The 22,921-nt window shown below is 46.6% G+C and overlaps 1 protein-coding gene across 3 annotated transcripts in view; it reads left to right on the top strand.

Annotated features, from left to right (window-relative positions):
* The window catches only part of LARP4B (La ribonucleoprotein 4B), a 106,501-nt gene that overhangs the window by 76,307 nt on the left and 7,273 nt on the right, over window positions 1-22,921 (top strand). For all 3 annotated transcript variants that reach the window (XM_042990915.1, XM_042990916.1, XM_042990917.1), the window contains 7 exons: window positions 2,429-2,539; window positions 4,004-4,057; window positions 4,142-4,351; window positions 7,118-7,224; window positions 7,748-7,999; window positions 12,123-12,168; window positions 21,373-21,537. In XM_042990915.1, coding sequence (XP_042846849.1) covers window positions 2,429-2,539; window positions 4,004-4,057; window positions 4,142-4,351; window positions 7,118-7,224; window positions 7,748-7,999; window positions 12,123-12,168; window positions 21,373-21,537 — 945 coding nt within the window. The remainder of the gene's footprint in view (window positions 1-2,428; window positions 2,540-4,003; window positions 4,058-4,141; window positions 4,352-7,117; window positions 7,225-7,747; window positions 8,000-12,122; window positions 12,169-21,372; window positions 21,538-22,921) is intronic.

Genomic DNA, 22,921 nt, shown 5'->3' with positions numbered 1-22,921 from the left:
TAAAGAAACGGGGACAGATGTGGTCATGCGAAGCCGAGTGAGAGGACAGGAGGCCGCCCCGAGCACAGGTGGCAGAGAGCCCCTCTTGGGGGCCGGTGGCCAGCAGTCTTCGGAAAGCAGCCATGTGCTTGTTGGTGCTCAGAAAAGTTTTTAAATTATAGTTGATTTGGGCGATGAACTGTCTTTTATCAGATGGCCCTGTTTTCCCTGGCAGTATTTTGCTCTGGAATCGACTTTGGTGTTAACATAGCCGCTGCAGCTTTGTTGTGTTACTGTAGGCACAGCGCATCGTCTTTGTGTTAACGTAGCCCGTCCATGTCTTCGTGGTTAGCGGGCACTTCTTGTGACCCTCCCACAGTTGGGTCGCGCCTTCCTTACCCCGGAGATCTCTGCTTCTGAGTGCGGAGCTGGCGCCATTATCCTGGAAGTGACTAACTGTGTGATTGGGTTGAAATCTAGCATCTTGCTGCTTGTTTTCTTTGTCTATACTGTTCTTGTTTTCTTGCCTCCCTTTGTTTTGGGTTAACGTGGTTTTTATCTCCCTTTTTGGCTTATTAGATATAACTCTTTGTTTTGTTTTCGTGGCGGCTTTTATGGTTTGTAGTCGACACCTAAGTGTATCAGCATCTGCCTTTACTTAATATAGTACCACTTGTTCACCTTTCTGGGATGGTCCCCCACTTCTCACGCCCGTCTGTGCTCAGAAATTCTGTGTAGTCCTAAACCACATAGTGCTTTGTTGTTGTGCTTGCTTTAAACGAGTCAATTTTCTTTTAAAGAGATTAAAAATAGAAAGATGTGTTTCATATTTATCCACCATGTACCATTTACAGTGCTTTTCATCCCATGTCTAGATCTAGACTTCCTTTTAGCTTCCTTTCTGCCTGGGTATTCCTTTATTTCTTGGGATGCAGGTCTCCTGGTAGTGAGTTTTTTCAGCTTTTGTGTGTTTGAGAAAATGTCTATTTTACTGTCCTTTGTAAAAGATATTTTCTCTGGGTGTAGAATCCAGGATTGACAAGATTGTTTATCCTTCCTGCGTTTTGAAGATGTTCTTCTGTGTTCTGGTGTGCGTTGTTTCTGAGGATGGGTCCTTCATTTTTGTCTCCATTCCTCTGTATGTAGTGACTGTTCTTTTTTCTTACTGCCTTGAAGATTTTAGGCAATTTGATTGTGATACACCTTGATGTAGCTGGTAAGTTTCTTGTACTTGAAGTGTCCTGAGCTATTATTTCTTCAAATAGTTTTTCTCTTCTCCCTTCTTTTTTTTTTTTTTTTTCCAAAGTTCTAACTAACCATTAATCCTACTTAGTGCATTTTTTATTCCAGAAGTTCATTTTGGGTCTTTATTTCTTTCTTCTTCCATATCTCTATTTAACATGTTCAGTCTTTACTTTTGTGAATATAGAATATATGTCTAACAACTATTTTAATATCCTTGCCTTTTAATTCTGTCATCTGTATCAGTTCAGGGTCTAATTTGATGGACTTCCCTCCCTTAGGTCATATTTTCTCATTTCTTTGTGTATCTGGTGAATTTTGAATGGAGGCCAGGCATTTGGATTTTGTGTTATTGGGTCCTGAATGTCTTTGCATTCTTCCCCTGTAGTCATTTTTGAGCTTTGTTTGAGGTTCAATTTGACCCTTTAGGCATATTGTTAGGTGGGAGCCAGGCTGCCTTCACTCCAGGCCGGTTCTTCGTTCTTCCGCACACTGCAGCCGGGCCCTTCTGTGTGCACTGCCTGAGGTCCTGTGAGTTGGGAGTTTTTCCCACTGTGTCTGGTGGAGAGACACTCCCCCACCCCCATCCCAGCAAGCTCTGCTGCTGTTCCCTCTGGTCACTTCAGGGGCTGTTGATGCACGCCGAGCCCCACTGAGAGCCCTGGACTCGTGGGGATGGGTCAGCGCTCACCTCCTGGCACTGAATTGTGGGGTCTCCATGGGGACTCCGGGCCCAAGCTGGGCACTCGCGGGCTCATCTGCCCTGTATGGCCTGAGCTCTGCTTTCTGAAACTGTCTTTTCCTACATTTTGTCTTTGGTTTTGGGGAGCATAAATCTGGCCCATCTTGGCCAAAACCAAAAGTTCAGCTAATGTTTAAATTTCTCAGGTTACCACCCTCCTTCCCCAGGTGTGTAGTTACCAGCTCTCTAGTGCAGTGCAGCAATGTCAGCACGTTAATTTACCTTAAAGGGACCTTGGTCCTAAGAAAAGCACTTGGTACGTAGTGGATTTACTTTCTGTGGCAGTGGGGACCTGATTCTGGAAGCCACACTCAGCACCTCTGCTCTTCTGGAAGAGGTTTACTAGCCATCAGTATGTTGGACTCTGTGTCTAAGAATCTGTCCTCCAGTGTCCATACCGTTTCTATTTGGTAAGGACAGATGCGGCGTAGCCGAGAATTAATTTCTGCCTCTCTGTCCCTGTAGGAAGTAGAAGCACTGTTCAAAGGAGACAATTTACCGAAATTCATAAACTGTGAATTTGCCTATAATGATAATTGGTTTATTACATTTGAAACAGAAGCTGATGCACAGCAGGTAAGTCCTTCCCACCGCTGTTGAAGCCCAGCGTTACCAGTACTTAATACTTAACCTAAGTTGTACATAGGGGGCCTGACTGTGGGTGTTGAGATTACTGTTGCATTGTGGCGCTAAGTTTGATGATATAAAGTGCAGGGGAAATCATGTTGTAGAAACTGAAATAGGTGTGTTTGTGCAGATAGTTTTTGTAGCAATATGTAAAACGTATGACGTTATTTCTTAAGGACATGTAAGATGAGCAGCATGTGAAAATGAGTTCTTTTCTTTTATGTTTTCTTTTCTCCGGCGGAGAAAAGTTATAATACTTGGAAAGTGTTTTGGGAAATTGGAACACCACCTTAACTTTCACCAGGTGTCCCTGTGTGTCGTAAGACAGTTGAAACGGCCCTGCGGCCCTCTGGGAGGAGAGGCAGGGAGTTATGATGGTCTCTCTGCCCTTCAAGGAGGAGTCTTGCTGGGGGAAACGTTAACGTGCTTAAAGGGATTGCCAGTACAGGTGGCTCTTGAACAGCGTGGAGGTTAGGGATGCCGACCCGCATGCTGGGGAGTCCACGTGTAATGATTGATTCTCCGAAGTGTGAACTGTTGCTAGTCTACTGTTGGGCTGCCTGAAGTCTTCCTGATAACATAAACAATTGACTAACTCCTACCTTGTCTCTTATATACTGTGTTCTTAGAATAAAATAAGCTGGAGAAAATACTGCTAAGAAAATCATAAGTAGGAGAAAATGCATTTGTAGTACTGTCCTGTAGTTCTCGACAGTCTGCATGTGGGTGGCCCTTTGTGGTTCAAACCCATGTTTGAGGGTCAGCTGTGTATATTACGTGTTACGTGACATGAATGCAGTGAAGTTCAGAAGAGAGAAACCTGAAGGATGGGTGTTAATGGGCTGGAAGGGAAAGGACAGAGGAGGAGCTGGGCAGTTGGAGACAGGTAGGAGCTGTGAGCGCGGCAGGTGCGAGCTGTCCTCACCAGGAGGGCGCGTGCGACGGGCCCAGGTCAGATCAGGTGGCTCAGAGCCTTAAGGAGTGCACTTGGGAGAAGAATAAGGAGCCACGTAGGCAGGGACTTCGGAATATTGCAATCTCAGTGTTTTCTTCTCCTGAACTGTGTAATTCCATTTTCAGATTGGGGTTATGACTGGGGACTTGGTATCCATTGTTACCTGCAGGTCAGGACCCTTGGCTGGTGGCCTGTGGGAGGAGGCTCTACGGTGTCTGTTAGTCCTGCTCGAATCGTGGTCACATGTTGAGCATGAGACTGTTTGCTGGAGGCTCCCTCACTCTTAGAGGTTCTTTTAAGGAACCATTGACCCAGAGTAGGTTAAGATTCCCCATTCTAGGTTCTGTCCGTCGTATTTTGATGACCCCATTCCTTAGCTCAGGTAGTGAGTTACCTGCCAGTTCCTTGTGTTTCTAAGATGAATAACACAGTGGTATTGTGGATGGTTTTGCCCTCAGGCTTACAAATATCTTCGAGAAGAAGTCAAGACTTTTCAAGGAAAACCAATTAAGGTAAGCAAGACCACTCGTTAGACTCTCTGTATTTGTAAATCACTTCTTCAGTATTCTCACAGACACTTCTGTGTCTTCACACAGGCACGGATAAAAGCAAAGGCAATAGCTATAAACACATTTTTGCCAAAGAATGGATTTAGACCTCTGGACATGAGCCTTTACGCGCAGCAACGCTACACAGCCTCCTTTTACTTACCTCCGGTCTACAGCCCTCAGCAGCAGTTCCCCCTGTACAGCCTGATTGCTCCCCAGACGTGGTCGGCCACACACAGCTATCTTGATCCGCCGCTGGTGAGTCCTGCGGTGTTTGGAGCTTATGCAGCCGGAGGTTCTGCGGTGGGCGCTGCACCAGGTGCTCAGAAGGGTGGGGCCCCGGGCCTCTAGGGGAACCGGACGGGTCTACAGTCTGCCGTGGTGAAACGGACCCTCGGGTCCTGTGGCAGACCTCAATTTAATCGGGAGATCAGTGTGCCGCTGTGTACACTGAAAAAGTTGAAGGCTCCAATCTTGATTCTTGGCGGGGTCCACCTGCCTTCCTGTGTAGCAGCACCTTCCTAAGCCGTGTAGTTCCAGTAAAACACAAAACGTGATCCGAGCTTTGGGATGACGGGGTTACTTCTGAGCACAGGGGGTGCCAGGGGAGACACTTTTAAGGACTCATGTTTTAACAGGCTTCTAACAGTGGAGGACAAGGAGACCTATAGCTTTATTCTTCCCACCAGCCCCAGACTGACTGGCCTGTGTAGTGGGTCCAGGTGGTTTTCCCCAGCTGTGTCGCTGGAGAGCTTAGAGAGGTCAGGCGGGCCCCGGCTGGGCATGGGACAGAATCAGGACTGTGATCAGCCCCGGTCGTTGGGCTCCCACCATGGACAGTGGGGATGGGCTGATGGACAGGCCCTCCTTGCATGAGGCCGCAGGGCAGGTGTCGGTGGGGCCAGAGACAGGGAAGGGCACAATGTGTGGAAGGTTGTATTTGGGAAGCCTCGAGGGTGTGACTGTGGACTGAGCTGGGGAAAGCTGTGTGGGGCTGGGGTCACGTGGGGGACGCGGCAGAGGCCTGTGAGCCAGGCCCCACCATGTGGGGACGTCATGTGGGGCTCTTGTTAGAGAGGAGCAGCAACTCAGGTGGGGTTGGGGGTGTCCGTGCCTGTCGCACACGTGCAGATGAGCGTCCCTAAGAGCACGCAGCCTGGGAAAAACCATGGTGTCAGGCAGGCGGGCGGGAACTGGGAAAACGGGACCTGGACAGAATACTGTGAAGCTTACAGTGGGGGCTTACCTGGTGTGATGTCCTCTCTGCTGAGCTCATCAGGAGGTGGAAGGAAGGGGGCTGTAGGAGAGCCAGTGGGTGTGCGGGGGCACCGGGCGGCTGGCGTGCTGGGTGTCTCTGAGCTGAAATGGAGGCTGAGGCAGGGAGCTCAGAGGGGAAGCCAGGCTGTGTGGCGTCTCCGGTGTGTCCTGAGGCCGCGCACTCTGTGCCTGTGGCTTGTGGGGCCACAGGAGTAGGGAGAGGTGGTCATGGGCACCATCAGGGCCTGAGGTCTGGAGACACTGCAGACAAGGTTTCTCCCCCTCCCCCCCATGCTAAAAATGCTATGTTCTGTTGAAGGTACCAGTGGCCATGTGGCCGGCAGATCATGAGAGAACCGTAACGGGGAGTAGAGTCCTTGAGCTCTGGCATTGAAGAATTTCTCCAGGGGAGGCCAGCCGGCGCACTGTGCTGTCTGCTTCCTCTGGAGTTACGTGGCTTTTCGGACCGCTCTCATCGCGTCTGTGCCTGTCTGGCACTAGGGGTCGGTTGGCCATTTCAGGTGGTTCCTTTGACCCTGGTTCAGGAATGAGGCCTTTTGCTTGCTCAAAAGCACACTGTGTCATTTGGAGCAGATGTGAAGAGATAGTACCTGTTCATTCTCAGCAAGTAATGTCAAATGATTGGGTTAGGGACTTATTTATTTATTTATTTATTTTTTTAAATTTTTTTTTTTTCAACGTTTTTTATTTATTTTTGGCACAGAGAGAGACAGAGCATGAACGGGGGAGGGGCAGAGAGAGAGGGAGACACAGAATCGGAAACAGGCTCCAGGCTCTGAGCCATCAGCCCAGAGCCTGACGCGGGGCTCGAACTCACGGACCGCGAGATCGTGACCTGGCTGAAGTCGGACGCTTAGCCGACTGCGCCACCCAGGCGCCCCAGGGACTTATTTATTTTTAAAAAATGTTTATTTTTGAGAGTGAGTGAGCAAGCATGGGTGGGGGAGGGGCAGAGAGAGAAAGGGAGACACAGAATCCAAAGCAGGCTCCAGGCTCTGAACTGTTATTGCAAAGCCTGACACGGGGCTCGAACTCCCGAACTGTGAGATCATAACCTGAGCCAAAGTGAGACGCTTAACTGACTGAGCCACCTGAGTGCCCCCGAGGGACTAATTTATTTTTAAACTCTTGAGCAGAATTACTCAAATACCAGAGTTCTGTATGTAAGAGTACATACAGGAAATGATTTGTCACATCTGGTCTTACCATGATTCACAATCTTACGTGATTTAAAATCTAGTTCCTGTGTGATTGATAGATTTTTAAATAGTCTCACTCTGGCAGCTATTCTCAGGTGGCATGTTGAGGATTCTCACAAAGTTCTAAGTGTATCTTTTGCCCCCAGAGTTTCCCCTCTGTTGCTTTTTTTTTTTTTTTTTTTTTTTTTTTTAAATCAGCAAACAATTTTATTTGGTCCTAAGCTGTGTCTAACATCTGCTTTCTGTCACAGCGTATGCTTAGCTCCAGCCCCCACAGGTGTAGGTTGGCTTCCTTGGGGGGCTGTTCTGGGGAGGTCACCTTAGTCGGCCCAGAAGAAGGCCTCAGCCCCAGCCTGGTTCAGGAAATATTGGTCATTGGCAATAATCTAACACCATGTTCTTTTCATCCGGGAAATATTTCAAGCCTTAACTGGAGCAGAGCCTACTTGGCAAGTCGAGAAATAACTCCAACGACCATGAGGTGCACCGTTAGCCAGCGTGAAGGCTGTTTATGGCTTGCTGACTTGTTTGTTTTTAATGAATCTAGGTAACTCCATTTCCAAATACTGGATTTATAAATGGGTTTACGTCTCCAACCTTCAAACCTGCAGCGTCTCCTCTGACTTCGCTCAGACAGTACCCTCCAAGAAGCAGGCAAGTTCCACGAGTGGTGGAGACGTGGTGGCTCCCCGGGGTTTGTGGTAAGAGGTCTGCCACGCTGTGCTGTGCTCTTGAGTGGAGCAGAATGAACCGTGTTGAAGCGGGGAGTCCTTCCCACTTGCTCGAGTCACGTTTAGTACATGGGGAAGCTCTTTCTGACGAGCTCTTGTGACACATGTGACCAGTGGAGATGAAACCGCTGGAAGCCTAGAATTGCACTGAGGTCATACCCTGAGATGTGTGCCGGAGTGCCTGCATAAGGCACAGGTGCTCTGCGGCTTGTGGCCGTGGGGACCCGCTTTGAATTTGGACCTGGGCTGCCGCAACACAGAACGTCGATACTTTGTAGATTCGCATTAGTGGACATAGCATGCGTTAACTATTTCTTAAGTAACGTTTGTACTGTTTTTTTCTAAATAGAAAGTACCTTTTAGTTGAGTCATTTCATGTTAGCAAGGTCATTTTATGATGCCACGATGGCTTTAACACTGAGCATGTGCAAACCTTCTGTTTCCAGGAATCCTAGCAAATCTCATCTACGCCATGCCATTCCCAGTGCAGAGAGAGGACCTGGACTGTTAGAAAGCCCTTCGATATTTAACTTCACTGCAGACCGTCTAATTAATGGCGTTCGGAGCCCACAGGCACGGCAGACAGGTCCTCCTAGAACACGGATACAGAACCCTCCCGCCTACGCCAAGAGGGAGGTTGGGTCTGGTCGCGTGGAGCAGAGCAGTGCGGAATCTCCCCCTGGTTTAGGGAGAGGGAGGTGAGTCCTTGCGAGCTGCTATCAGACAGCTGCGGCCTGTCGCAGTAGGCTGTGAACGTTGTCCAGTGTCATCTCTGCAGGCGTGGTTTAGCATTTCCTCTTCAGATACAGTACACAGCATCAGATCAAAGGTTTTATGTAATTACTCAGAGGGTCACTCGAGAGCAGAGACTTGACAGGCTTCCTCTTCTTTATATAACATTGTGGAGAGAGCTGCAGGTGGACAGGAACCACGTTAGGTCACAGTTGTTGGTGGACACTTGGAGATTTGCACACACCAGTGTCCACGCTGCGGGTCTGAGGCCTCCTCCCCCCCACCTCCCCGTGTAGGGGCCCAGCATCTCAGCCTTGCTCCATTTCCATGGTAGTGAGTGGGTTGTGCGCCAGGCAGACCAGGCTGTGGCAGACCAGACCATTTGTACTAAATGTATTTAGAAAAATAAGCCGTACTGGTGAAGCGGTGCCCGCTGGCCACACTCTGTGGAGATGTCCCCGTGCTGTCCGTGGGACACACACTAACACCTTGGGTCCCTCGGTGTCTGGTTGTTCCCGTGCCTCTGATGTCGGGCTGTGCCCAGGACCTCCGTACTTTTCCTTGTGGCAGCGTGCGTACTGTCCCGCCTCCTGCCCCTTCCTCCTCTGTTTGGGAGTAAGGTTAGAAGAGGCGGAGGTGAGTGCGTCGTCCGGTTTGGTCTCTCGGTGGTCGGCTGTGCATGGGGCTGTCTGGAAGGAAATCCCTTCTGACAGGTAACCTGCACGGGTTCAGCCCGCCTAAGCATTTCTTTCACCAACTTGGAAAACTTTAGATGCACATGTTCTCAGTGTTGCACATCAGCACAGTGTCTGCACACAGAGGTTCCTGCAGTGTGGGCTCCTCTCTGTCCCTGGCGCTCTGGGGCATGTGAGGGGCCCAGAGGCACAGTGCACTGCATTGGTAGCACGTCAGTTTGCACGGTCTGGCCTGGGTGGGGCCGGGGGACTGAGTGGCTGGCTGCAGCCTGCCGCCACACATCACCAGGACATTTGCCGTAAAGTCAGCTCGATGGGTATTGGAGAGGTGAAGGTTGCTGAGGACACACAGAGCCTGCGGCCAGCCACGGGGCTGGGGGGGGGGGGGACAGCAGAGACCAGAGGCTTGCAGCAGGGCCTGCGGAGCTGAGGCCAGACCTGAAGGAGGCCACGCCTGCCACCTGGGTGATGCCTCGGGTGCCGGTCTGTCCTCCTCAGAAGACAGCTCAGAGGAAGTACCAGCGGGAGGGCAAGTCTATAGGCCCACTCTCTGCCTCCCTATCTCCCTCTGGCGTCTTGGGAAAAGCTCCACAGGAAGCGTCCTGGCAGTGGAAGGACAGGGCCACCTGGTGTCGCGGAAACTGAGGGGCACCCGGCTGACCCATGTGGGCCACCTCTGGCCACACAGTCACGTGTGCTCTTGCTCTGCGGTAGGACTTTGCAGGACAGCAGGAACCGCCTTGCGCTTTTCCCAACAGAGGGCTACCCTCACCCTCCAGACTGCGGCTGCCCCCGTGGGACATCCTGGTGCTCACGCCTGCCATGTCAACGGACAGGGTGTTGGTGCCTAGGCGTCTTCAGCTGGAGGGGAAGCCAAAGTGGCTGTGTCCCCCGCCGGTGCCCCTGTACCAGCAACCCTCTTTGTCTTAGGTTTTGTTTTCTGTTTTAATTTTTTTTAATGTTTATTTATTTTTGAGAGAGAAAGAGACGGCATGAACAGGGGAGGGGCAGAGAGAGGGAGACACAGAATTCAAAGCAGGCTCCAGGCTCTGAGCTGTCAGCACAGAGCCTGACACAGGGCTCGAACCCACGAACCGTGAGATTGTGACCTGAACCAGAGTTGGACACTTAACTGACTGAGCCACCCAGGTGTCCCTCTTTTTCTTAGGTTTTGTTTCATTTTCCTTTAACTTTGTTGGGTGGTAAGGAGCAATATGAGGGGCCCTGGCAGCCCCCTGGGACCACTTGTGGTTCTCCCACCCTGTGTGGCAGTGACCGCCAGCTGGGTTCAGGTGTGTCACGTGCTGAGAGCGACTGCCAGGCTCAGAGTTGTGGGCCCAGGAACGAAGCACGGTGCTGGTGAAAAGTCAGGTGTGATAGCGAAGAGTCCTCCCGCCTATGCTCCACGCTCCAGCCCTGTGCCACGCTCACCTTGGAGCCCGTGTTACGTCTCCTGAGGTAGGACTGTCCTCTGAGGACACTCTGGCCCTGGTCGGGTGGCCCGGGCACCATGTCCACAGACATGCCTGTGGTGCGGACACAGTGGTGGAGGCCCAGCCAGGACAAAAAAAGGTCAGTGCTGTCAGCCAGCCAGGGCCCACCGGTAGGGACACACGGGCCAGGCGTGGTGGCAGGGCCCCAACGTGATCGCTGCACCCCTGGGGCCCTGGCCCGAGATAGATGCACCTCTTCTCTCCCGGCTGTCGGGGTCTTGTCTGAAGTGCTGTGTGCGTCGCAGGTGTGTGCACGCTGTCTCTTCTCCGGGCCTCCTACCAAGGGCTCCTCGTCACCATACGTTGAGGGCGAGTCTCTGCGAGGCTTTCGTCCAGCCAGACCCTGAGCCTCCTGCTGCAGAGCTATTTCTGCCTCCAGACACAGGATGCAGCAAATGTTGCTTGAAGTTCTAGGTCTGGAAAGATTCCCTGCACACTGGTCTTGGGGAGCACTTTTGATTGTGGAGTGGAGTGGAGGGGTCCACACGCTGCACAGCTGTCCCTGGTGCTAGTCTGGAACTGACCACCCTGCCCCCCGCCCCCCCCCGACCCCCATCACTGTTCTCAGGGACTCCCCGTGAGGAGGCCTCAGCAGTGGACCGAGAGCTGTTGCTGGCGTTTGTGCTTTTCCCTGGGGCTCAGTGCCCCATTTCTGATGGGCAGCTCGAGTCCATGGTCACTTGCTGTCCCATGGTCCGGCATGTAGTCTCCACTGGGAGCCAGTTGAAAGCAGGACCTTTCTGGAGTACTTTCTAAAGGAAAGGGTGTGGCTTTGCTCCGAAGTCCTAGAAGTTTGCACTGTTGCTTCTCCTAGAGGGTCTAGCCAGAGGCCCCAGAGTGTCCTTTTTCGGCACAAAAGTGGAAGGCTCTCAGCCTGTCCTAATCAGCTAGGCCATCCTGGGCAAGGCTGCTTGTGGGTTTTGTGTAAAGGAAAGGAATTGGTCAAGATTATTTCTTTGAACTCCTTTCCAGCTTACACTGTACAAGTGTATTCAGTTGAAATGACAAAGGGATAAGTAAGTAAAGACAACTCTAAATGAGAGTTACTCTGAACTCTTAGGCCACATAAGCCCATCCACAGCATGAAAGTATGCTATGGTCTCCGGGCGCTTGCCCGCAAAGATCTAGAGCCTTGTGCACGCAGCCGGCTGCTGGGGATAGGCAATGCCTGGGGTTTGGAAACCCTGGAGTAGACCATTGGTAGTGGGAGGGGCTGACACGGTGGGTCATGTTGGGGCTGAGAGGGAGAGCAGGCCAGGCTACTTCGGGGTCTTTCCATTTTAATGATTCATCTGATACATTTCATTACCAGTGTTTAACAGTTCACCTGGATGGCCCATTGTCAGGTTTTATATATCTTGTCATTTCAACTGAATGGACGTTCAGGTATTTCTATCATAACAAAAATTCTAAATGAGTATTAGGAAAACTTTGTCAGTAAATTTTTTTTTTCTTTTTTCTTTTTGTTTTTCTTTAAGTTCTCTATCTAGACATCACTTGTAGTCTTTTACTATGAAATTATTATTTTGCTTATATTTCTTAAAGTTGGGGTTAAAAAAGCATTTTCTTAATGTTTATTTTTGAGAGAGACAGAATGAGAGCGGGGGAGTGTCAGAGAGAGAGGAAGACACAGTATCCGAGGCAGGCTCCCGGCTCTGAGCTGTCAGCACAGAGCCTGACGCGGGGCTCGAACCCACGAACTGTGAGATCATGACCTGAGCTGAAGTTGGTCGCTTAACTGACTGAGCACCCAGGTGCCCCTAAAGTTGGGGTTTTATAATCAAAAGTCATCTGTAAAAGATTACAAAGGAATAAAGACTGAATAAGTGTGCACGTACCTGTGCTCAGTGAAAAATCTTCCTGGTGGGGAAAAATTAGTCTTTTGCTTTCCTCTTTTCTAGGAAGAATTCCTTTGGTTACCGGAAGAAACGGGAGGAGAAGCTGACAGTGAGTACATCTAGTCCGTGGCACTTTTGCAAGACTCTTAAGCCTAATTCATATTAAATGTGAGATTTAACTACATGAATGAAGGTTAAGAGGTTTTCTCTTAATCTGATATGCATCAGGTGATAACTGACATTATTGCAGCCTAAAGAGGAGAAGTTGGAGGCGACTGTAAAATACTGGTCACTAAAGAGTCTGGAATGTCACCACACCGTGACAGTGTGTGTGCTGTGCAGTAGGCACAGCCAAGACCACAGTGTGCACACACGGTGGTCTACACACACATTGTGCGTTTTCTGTGTGTGGATAACTGGACAGTACTAGTTAAATGAACTGAATTTAATAGTTCTGGCAAGCAGAATAAACTTTCCTGTGTAGGAATTAGTGCATCAGTATTTTTCATTCAAAACCCTTAACTTTGTATCTCCTATGTGGAAAGCATTACTGCCTTGTGCTCTAATGGTCAGAACAACCCCACTAAGGGTGGGCCCGAGCGAACGCTGCGTACTGGAGGCATGGCCACATTTGCTTGGGTTGATTATGTAGCTCCTCCTATAGATAATGCTTCTGGGCTTTGGTGTGGGGTTGGATCCATACCTTTCTATGTGAAGTATGCCAGCTTAGCTCATGTGGACCTGTGGGTGGATGGAAGGACGTCCATCCTTGCACTTCAAGGACTGGAAGGACCTTCAGTAGATTCTTGGTCCACCCCCTGAGCCAGTGAGTATGTGCTCTCCTGTCACACAAGGTACATTTTCTCTGTCTAGTTAGAAAGTACAGATAAGTAGTTAATAAAACAGTCGTAATTCTGCTGTGTTGGTTGATTTAGTCTAGGTTTTGGTGAACCCTTTGGTGAGGCAGTTTAAATTGGCTGATTACAGTTGGAATTAATGAATTCTTCTAACATTTGGACTAACAAGACTGGTATCAGAGTATGTCTTCAGATATTAGTTCCCTGAACTGAATTACTCTCAATTGGTTACTAAATTGCCTTCAGAGGGGACATTTATTCCTGTTGCATTTTGCATACCTGACTCATGTGTTCATACCAGGGAGCCTCTTGGAAGGCCAGGCCCATGATGCAGGTGCATTTATTAAGGGGAGTGCACCTGTGGCTGCGTTGGAACGTTCTGGTGACTTCAGGAATTTAGAGACTATGATAGCGCATGTGTACTTGGACCAACCAGGTTGTGGGAGCAGGGCCTCATTCACCTCGTCTCAAGCTGTTCAGATCCTAAAACACTGTTAAACACTGCATTCAAGACGGGACCTCACCTGAAGGCACTGCCATTTTGTAACTCCCGCATCTAGACAGTGCTGCCTACCTGAGTACTCCTGCAAAATCAAGATTTAGTAACATTTTTGTGAAATCTGAATCCCTGGAAATGTGGTCTTCTAAAAACCTGTGTTCATCTCAGAAAAATGCAGATGTTTACAATAAAACCTCTGAAACCTGCTTTGAGGTCACAGGCTGCTGCATAACTTAGGGCTTTGGGGAGTTACAGAGAGCACAGAGCAGCTGAGTGGATGGTAAGCGTAAGCTGGGTTCTGACGGTGAGTCACCAAAACGCACCTGAACCGTAGACCATAGGAAAGGCGAGAGGCAGGTAGGGATGCCCCAAAGAGATAGTGGGGGTTGTTTTTTTAACTTGTAGTGCATTTTATTTGTGTATTTAAAGTTTTGTCGGGAGTTAAAGTGTTCCGTTAGTTTCAGGTGTACAGTCTAGTGATTCGACACCTCCATGTGTCGCCCGTGCTCGTCATGACAAGTGCCCTCATGTCCATCCCCCACTTCTTTCGTCCCCTCTGGTAACCAACTTTGTTCTTTATAGTTAAGAGTCTGTTTCTTGGTTTGCTTCTCTCTCTTACTTTTTTCCCTGTGCTTGTTTGTTTCTTAAATTCCACATATGAGTGAAATCCTATGGTATTTGTCTTTCTCTTACTATTTCACTTAGCATTGCACTCTCTTGCAAATGGCAAGATTTCATTTCTTTTTTTTTATAGCTGAGTAAAATTCCATTGTATACATGTTGCCTCTTTATCCCTTCATCTGTCACTGGACACTTGGGCTCTTTCCATAGTTTGGCTACTGTAGATAATAAACATCAGGGTGCATGTATCCCTTTGAATTAGTATTTTTGTATTCTTTGGATAAATACCCAGTAGTGCAATTGCTGGGTTGTAGGGTAGTTCTATTTTTAACTTTTTGAGGAACCTCCATACTGTTCTCCAGTGCGGCTGCACCAGTTTGCATTCCCCCCAGCAGTGCAAGAGGTTCCCCTTTCTCTGCATCCTCACCAACACCTGATGGTTCACGTGTTGTAAATTTTATCCATTCTGACAGGTGTGAGGTGGTATCTCCTTGTCGTTTTGATTTGTATTTCCCTGATGATGAGTGATGTGGAGCACCTTTTCATGTCTGTTGGCCATCTGGATGGCTTCTTTAGAGAAATGTCTGTTCATGTCTTCTATTTATTCATTGGATTATTTGTTTTTAGGGTGTTGAGTTTTATAGGTTCTTTATATCTAAAATACTAAATCATTGGATATGTCATTTTCAGGTATCTTCTCCCATTCCAAAAGTCGTCTTTTATTAGGTTTGTAGTTTGTTTCTTTCACCGTGCAGAGCTTTTTGTCTTGATGAAGTTGCAGTAGTTTATTTTTGCTTTTGTTTCCCTTGCCTCAGGAGATGTATCTAGTAAGGAGTTGCTATGGCCAGTATCAAAGAGGTTACTGCCTGTGTTCTCTTCTAGAATTTTTATGGTTTCAGATGTCACATTTAGGTCTTAAATCCATTTTTAATTTATTTTTGTGTATGGTGTAAGACAGTGGTCCAGTTTTATTCTTTTGCATGTTGCTGTCGAGTTTACCCAAGACTATTTGTTGAAGAGACTGGTTTTTTTCCCCCATTGGCTTTTCTTTCCTGCTTTGTCACAGATTAATTGACCACACAGTTGTGGGTTTATTTCTGGGTTTCCTATTTTGTTCTTGGTTTATTTCTGGGTTTCCTATTCCATTCTTTTGATCTCTGTGTCTGTTTATGTGCCAAATACCATACTCTCTTGATTACTATAGCTTTGTAATATAACTTGAAGTCCAGAATTGTGATGCCTCTAGCTTAGCTTTTCTTTTTCAAGGTTGCTTTGGCTATTCGGGGTCTTTTGTGGTTCCATATAAATTTTAGGCTTGTTTGTTCTAGCTCTGTTATTTTGACAGTGGTTTAATCAAATGTGTAGATTGCTTTGGGTAGCTTGGACATTTTAACAGTATTCTTCTGATCCATGAGCATGGGATGTCTTTCCATTTCTTTTTTTTTTTTTTTTTTTTTTTTTAATTTTTTTTTTCAACGTTTTTTATTTATTTTTGGGACAGAGAGAGACAGAGCATGAACGGGGGAGGGGCAGAGAGAGAGGGAGACACAGAATCGGAAACAGGCTCCAGCCTCCGAGCCATCAGCCCAGAGCCTGACGCGGGGCTCGAACTCACGGACCGCGAGATCGTGACCTGGCTGAAGTAGGACGCTTAACCGACTACGCCACCCAGGCGCCCCTGTCTTTCCATTTCTTTGTGTCCTTTTCAGTTTGTCTCACCAGTGTTTTATAATTTTCAGAGTGTAGGTCTTACACCTCTTTAGCTAGGTTTATTCCTAGGTATCTTACTGTTTTTGGTGCATTTGTGGTGTTTTTTTAATGTTTGGTTTTTTAAAAAATTGTTTTTAAATGGTTTTATTTTTGAGAGAGAGTATGAGTAGGCGAGGGGCAGAGAGAGAGGGAGACACAGAATCTGAAGAAGGCTCCAGGCTCTGCGCTGTCAGCACAGAGCCCGACACGGGGCTCAAAGTTGTGAACCACGAGATCATGATCTGAGCCGAAGTAGGATGCTTAACCAATGGAGCCAACCAGGTGCACCATTTTTAATGTTTATTTTGAGGGAAAGCGTGTAGGCAAGCAGGGAAGGGGCAGACAGAGAGGGAGAGAGAGAATCCCAAGCGGGCTCTGCAGTCAGTGCGGAGCCCAGTGTGGGGCTTAATCTTACGAACTTGAGCTGAAACTGAGAGTTGGACACTTAACCGACTGATCGATTCAGGCAACACAAGTTTTCTTTTTCTTTTCTTCTCTTTCTTTCTTTTTTTCTCTCTCTCCTTTCCTTTCCTTTCTCTCTCCTTTCCTTTCCTTTCTCTCTCCTTTCCTTTCCTTTCTCTCTCCTTTCCTTTCTCTCTCCTTTCCTTTCCTTTCCTTTCCTTTTTCCTTTCCTTTCCTTTCCTTTTTCCTTTCCTTTCCTTTCCTTTCCTTTCCTTTTTCCTTTCCTTTCCTTTCCTTTTTCCTTTCCTTTCCTTTTTCCTTTCCTTTCCTTTCCTTTCCTTTTTCCTTTCCTTTCCTTTCCTTTTTCCTTTCCTTTCCTTTTTCCTTTCCTTTCCTTTCCTTTCCTTTCCTTTCCTTTCCTTTCCTTTCCTTTTTCCTTTCCTTTCCTTTTTCCTTTCCTTTCCTTTCCTTTCCTTTCCTTTCCTTTTTCCTTTCCTTTCCTTTTTTCCTTTCCTTTCCTTTCCTTTTTCCTTTCCTTTCCTTTCCTTTTTCCTTTCCTTTCCTTTCCTTTTTCCTTTCCTTTCCTTTCCTTTCCTTTCCTTTCCTTTCCTTTCCTTTCCTTTCCTTTCCTTTCCTTTCCTTTTTCCTTTCCTTTCCTTTCCTTTTTCCTTTCCCTTCCTTTCCTTTCCTTTCCTTTCCTTTTTCCTTTCCTTTTTCCTTTCCTTTCCTTTCCTTTTTCCTTTCCTTTCCTTTTTCCTTTCCTTTCCTTTTTCCTTTCCTTTCCTTTTTCCTTTCCTCTCCTTTTTCCTTTCCTCTCCTTTTTCCTTTCCTCTCCTTTTTCCTTTCCTCTCCTTTTTCCTTTCCTCTCCTTTTTCCTTTCCTCTCCTTTTTCCTTTCCTCTCCTTTTTCCTTTCCTCTCCTTTTTCCTTTCCTCTCCTTTTTCCTTTCCTCTCCTTTTTCCTTTCCTCTCCTTTTTCCTTTCCTCTCCTTTTTCCTTTCCTCTCCTTTTTCCTTTCCTCTCCTTTTTCCTTTCCTCTCCTTTTTCCTTTCCTCTCCTTTTTCCTTTCCTCTCCTTTTTCCTTTCCTCTCCTTTTTCCTTTCCTCTCCTTTTTCCTTTCCTCTCCTTTTTCCTTTCCTCTCCTTTTTCCTTTCCTCTCCTTTTTCCTTTCCTCTCCTTTTTCCTTTCCTCTCCTTTTTCCTTTCCTCTCCTTTTTCCTTTCCTCTCCTTTTTCCTTTCCTCTCCTTTTTCCTTTCCTCTCCTTTTTCCTTTCCTCTCCTTTTTCCTTTCCTCTCCTTTTTCCTTTCCTCTCCTTTTTCCTTTCCTCTCCTTTTTCCTTTCCTCTCCTTTTTCCTTTCCTCTCCTTTTTCCTTTCCTCTCCTTTTTCCTTTCCTCTCCTTTCCTTTCTCCTTTCCTTTCTCCTTTCCTTTCTCCTTTCCTTCCCTTCCCTTCCCTTCCCTTCCCTTCCCTTCCCTTCTTTTCTTTTCTTTTCTTTTCTTTTCTTTTCTTTTCTTTTCTTTTCTTTTCTTTTCTCTTCTCTTCTCTTCTCTTCTCTTCTCTTCTCTTCTCTTTTCTTTTCTTTTCTTTTCTTTTCTTTTCTTTTCTTTTCTTTTCTTTTCTTTTCTTTTCTTTTCCTGAGACAGCATGTACCTGTGATCAGGGAAGGGGAAGAAAGGGAGATAGAAAATATTAAGATGGAGTCCAACGCGGGGTTTGATCTCCTGACCGTGAGATCATGACCTGAGCCAAAATCAAAAGTCAGACATTCGACCAACTGAGCCATCCAGGAGCCGTGGCGTATAGTTTTTCATAACATCGCTGTGATGTTGGTTGGTATTTCTCCTTTCTCATTTGTGAATTTATTTTTTGGGGTCCTTTCTCTTTTTTTTGATGACTCTGGGGGGTTTATCCATTTTGTTAATTTTTTCAAAGAACCAGCTCCTTGTTTCATTGATCTGTTTTTTTTTTTTAAGCTTCTATATCATTTATTTCTGCTCTAATCTTTATTATTTTCCTCCTTCTGCAGGCTTGAGGCTTTGTATGTTCTTTTTCTAGCTCTCTTAGGTGTCAGGTTAGATGTTTATTAGAGATTTTGCTTGCTTCTTGATGTAGCCCTGTATTGCTACATACTTAACTGTTTTAAACCACTTTTGCTGCATCCCAAAGGTTTTGGACCGTTGTTTTCATTTTCATTTATTTCTATGTGTGTGTGTGTTTAATTTCTTTGATTTCCTGGTAAACCCATGCATTCTTTAGTAGCATGTTCTTTAACCTCCATGTATTTGAGAGCTTTCTAATTTTTTTCTTGTGGTTGACTTCCTAGTTTCATAGTGTGGTCTGAAAATATGCGTGGTATTTGTATTTGTTGTTTTTGTTTTTGTTGAATCCTGATTTGTGACCCAGTATGTAATGTATTTTGGAGAATGTCCCGTGTGCACTTAAAAAGAATGTGTATTCTGCTGCTTTAGGATGGAATGTTGTCAATGTGTCTATTAAGTCCATTTGGTGAGTAGGTCATTTAAGGCTACTGTTTCCTGGTTGGTTTTCTGCTTAGATGATTTGTCCGTTGCTGTAGGTTGGGTGTTAAAGTCTCCTATTATTACTATATTATTATCGATTAGTCCCTTTTTGTTTGTTATTAATTGATTTAGCTCTTCTTGTTGGAGAGACCCCTTTATTATGATACAGTGCCCTTCTTCATGTCTTGTTAGTCTTTGGTTTAAGATGTAGTTTGTCTGATACAAGCTTGGCTACGCTGGCTTTCTTTTGACGTCCATTAGCATGATAGATGGTTCTCCATCTCCTCACCTTTTTTTTTTTTTTTTTAATGTTTTTAACGTTTTTATTTATTTTTGAGAGACAGAGACAGAGCATGAGCAGGAGAGGGAGACACAGAACCCGAAACAGGCTCCAGGCTCCAAGCTGTCACCACAGAGCCCAACATGGGGCTCAAACTCAACAAATTGCAAGATCATGACCTGAGCCAAAGTCAGACGCTCAACCTACTGAACCACCCAGGCGCCCCTCCATCCCCTCACTTTCAATCTGCCAGGTGTCATTTCAGTCTGAAATGAGTCTGCTGCAGGCAGCACATAGATTTTTTTTTAATCCATTCTGATAATGTCTTTTGATTGGAGTGTTTATTCCATTTATATTCAAAGTAATTATCGATAGATATGTATTTAGTGCTGTCTTATTACTTGTTTCATTGTTTCTGGAGATTTTTCTGATCCTCTCTTGTCTTTGTCACTTTTGGTCTTTCCATTCAGAGTCCTCTTTAATATTTCTTGCAGAGCTGGTTTAGTGGTCACGAACTCCTTTTGATTTTGTTTGGGAAACTCTTGCTATGTCTCCTTTTATTCTGAATGATAGCCTTGCTGGGTAGAGAATTCTTGGCTGCAGATTGTTCTCATTCAGAATATATCCTTTCTGGCCTGCCAAGTTTCTGTTGAGAAATCTCCAACTAGCCTTTTGTGTTTTCCCTTGTAAGCTAGGGACATCTTTTGTCTTGCTGCCTTTAAGATTTTTTTCTTTATCTCTGTATCTTGCAAATTTAACTACAATATGTCTTGGTGTTGGCCTGCTTTTGTTGATTTTTAGGGGAGTTCTCTGTGCTTCCTGGATATGGACATCTGGTTCCTTTCCCAGATTAGGGAAGTTTTCAGCTGTTCCTTCCTCAAATAAATTTTCTGCCCCTTTTCTCTCCTCTTTGGGGACTCTTATAATGTGAATGTTTTTATGTTTGATGGAGTCACTGAGTCCCCTAAATCTATTTTGTTCATCTTCATGATTTTCCATTATTTAGTCTTCTTTGTCACTAATTTGTTCCTTTGTTTATTCCAGCCTTGTGTTCATTGCATCAAGCCTGTTTCCTATCTCAGTTTTTACGTTCTTTGTCTCCAATTGATTCTTTTTTAACTCTTTTATCTCTGTGGTAAGGGTCTCCCTGATACCTTTTTTTATCAAGCCCAGTGAGTATCCTTATGATTGTTGCTTTGAATTCTCCATCAGGTAGGTATGTTACTCAGATCTGTTTTGCTTACATCTCTGGCCGTGGCCTTATCTTGTTTTGTCATTTGGGATGAATTCCTGTGAGAGAGGGTGGGATTTTTATCAGTGTGGGTCCCTTTTCACTCTTTAACTTGCTGTCTCTTGAGTTCTACCAGATTTTGTCTAGATTCTGTCTCTATAGGGAGTAATCTTTCTGTTGCTGTAAGTTGCTGGGCAGTGTTGACCCTTTCCAGCTATGTGAGCCCATGAAAGCATTGCTTCCAGTCAGAGTAGCCCATATTTACCCAAAGACGCTTACCTCCCACCTGAACTCCTATCCCCGTTCTCCTCCCTGTCTTCTTCAGCCAAGGGACTGGACACCCACAGAATGACTTCTAGCCTGTTAAAGCAAGTTGCTTTGATAATTTTTCAATAAAAATACATCATTGCCTTTCTCCCGGGGTCTTGGGTTTATAAATTATATTATTCTGAGTTTATTTTCTTGAAGTCAAAGAATCTGATAAAAATCTGTCATCAAATACCATGTTTTCCCGTAGTGATTATAAAATATAAAGTGAGTAAATCAAGTTTTCAGATAACTGAAGCCCCTTCTGCCTTGTTAAACCATTTTCAATGGAAATCTGTGTAAAATTCTTACATAAGTTTCAGAGAGTTCAAAGTGACATTTTTTGGTTTATTTCTTTCACTATCTTGTTTATAATTTAGAGGATAGGCTCTCCTGTAATAACCCAGACCTTGTCTGGAAAGGACTAAGGTCAGGGGCTATACTCAGGCTATTGTGATATTCGATCGGTGGGGTCAAGTTGTTTCACAGTGCTCTCTCTTGTCTGTCACCGTCTCCATGCTTTCCTCAGCTGCACGCTTGTGTCCACCTGGTCGGCTGACCGTGGGCCAGGAAGTGGACAGTCTGGGAATCTCAGAGAAGTGGCTGTACGGCCAATGACAGCCTCAGGAGGGTCGAGCTTCACAGCTGTGCTCCTGATGGTTGCTGCTGCCTAACAAATGATCTTTGACTAGGTGACGAAGTGTTGTGATGGTTGGATGACCTGTGTTGTTTTCAGGCAGAGGGGGAAATCAGAAGGCTAGGGAACGGATTGTTTGCCTTACTTTTCTGCTGCGTGTCTTCATATCTTACAGTCTGAGCTTCTGCAGCATGACAGTGTCGTTCTCTTTCAGAGGAGTCAAACTCAGTCTCCAACGCCACCAAAGCCCCCGTCCCCGAGCTTTGAATTAGGACTGTCCAACTTCCCTCCGCTGCCAGGAGCGGCAGGCCACCTGAAGACTGAGGACCTGTTTGAAAACAGGCTGTCTAGCTTCTTAATTGGATCATCAAAAGAAAGGGTAAGATCCGTATTGCTGATGTTTGCTTAGTGCTGAGTTTCAGTCCAGTGCTTCTCCAGGTTCTTCACACAGGCAGGTGTGTGCATGTGGAAGAGGTTCAGAGAGGGTAAGTGGTTTGTGGAGGCCACGTGGATTTGGAGTAGTCGGGTCAGAGTTGAACGTACGACTAGACCCTCTCAGTGCATTCCCTCGCTGCCTGCCAAGGTCCGAGGTGGAAACCTGTGTCGTGTGCCACACAGACTCTCTCTCTCGCTGCAGACTCAGATTGCACTTTTATGGTTATTATTCAGGACCTGACTTTATTTTACAAGTCCACAAAATAAAACAAAAACCTGAATTATAACAGAAGTGATATCGTTTTTAGTAATCGACATCACTAAGGAGAAGCCGAGAATGATTTTACTGTAATTCCAGTGGCTTTGGCCAGCTCCACGGGCTACCACACCAGTTGCCCTCACTCTTCGGTGCTGTTTGCAGGCCCAAGAATGAGGGGAGCTACCGAAGTCAGAGAGTGTTAGTCTGCAGTGCTCCTTCTGGGTTCTTCGATTGTTAATGAGGTTTGGAGGGTCTGTGCTGGGAGTGATGTGTGGTGCCTGGGCGAGCGCTTAGCCGGGTCGAGGCAGGAACAGCTGTCAAGTTGCCATGGTAGCATTTGTCCTCTTGTGAGTTGTCTGCCTGGCTCTCCACCAGTCTCGTTGTGTCTTTTTCCAATGGAAATCTCCCCACCTACTGCCTCAGATGGAAGGCCTCTGGATTGGGGCAGGCACCGCCTTGCAGCCACGTCCAGACTGTGGACACTTGCAGGGCCACCACAGAGTCCCTCAGTTACCAGGCCAGGGCTCAGGGCAGGACTTATAGAGCCCCATGTTCAGTCCTTGTCCTGTTGCTGCATGATAACTGCTCCTATTTTTTCCCCCCTGAATGTTTATATTATTTATATATATGTATTTTAAATGTTTATTTTATTTTTGAGAAAGAGAGAGACCATGTGGGCAAGGGGCAGAGAGACAGAGATGGGATCCGATATGGGCTTTGCACTGACAGCAGCCAGCCCAATGAGGGGCTTGATCCCATGAACTGTGAGATCATGACCTAAGCTGAAATGAAGAGTTGGATGTGGAACCGATTGAGCCACCCAGGCACCCCTGTATCATTTATTTTTTGAAGAAAGAATGGCTACTTGTAAAAAGTCTTGGCCGGGTGCCACACCCAGGTGGAGCCCCTGCAGCGTCCCTCTCTGTGCCCTGGTGCCTATGTGTGAGAGCAGCGGGGACTCCGGCAGGGGCCGCAGCACTGCCCTGCTCGCCTTGCCCCCCCACATGCTCTCAGTTCAGTCCACTGCTGAACCTTTAATCTGCTATGAAAATAGAATCATAAGAAAACG

Source organism: Panthera tigris, chromosome B4 (genome assembly GCF_018350195.1).
Source record: "Panthera tigris isolate Pti1 chromosome B4, P.tigris_Pti1_mat1.1, whole genome shotgun sequence".
In the NCBI taxonomy this organism is placed as follows: domain Eukaryota; kingdom Metazoa; phylum Chordata; class Mammalia; order Carnivora; family Felidae; genus Panthera; species Panthera tigris.
This window is presented reverse-complemented; position numbering and strand designations above follow the sequence as displayed.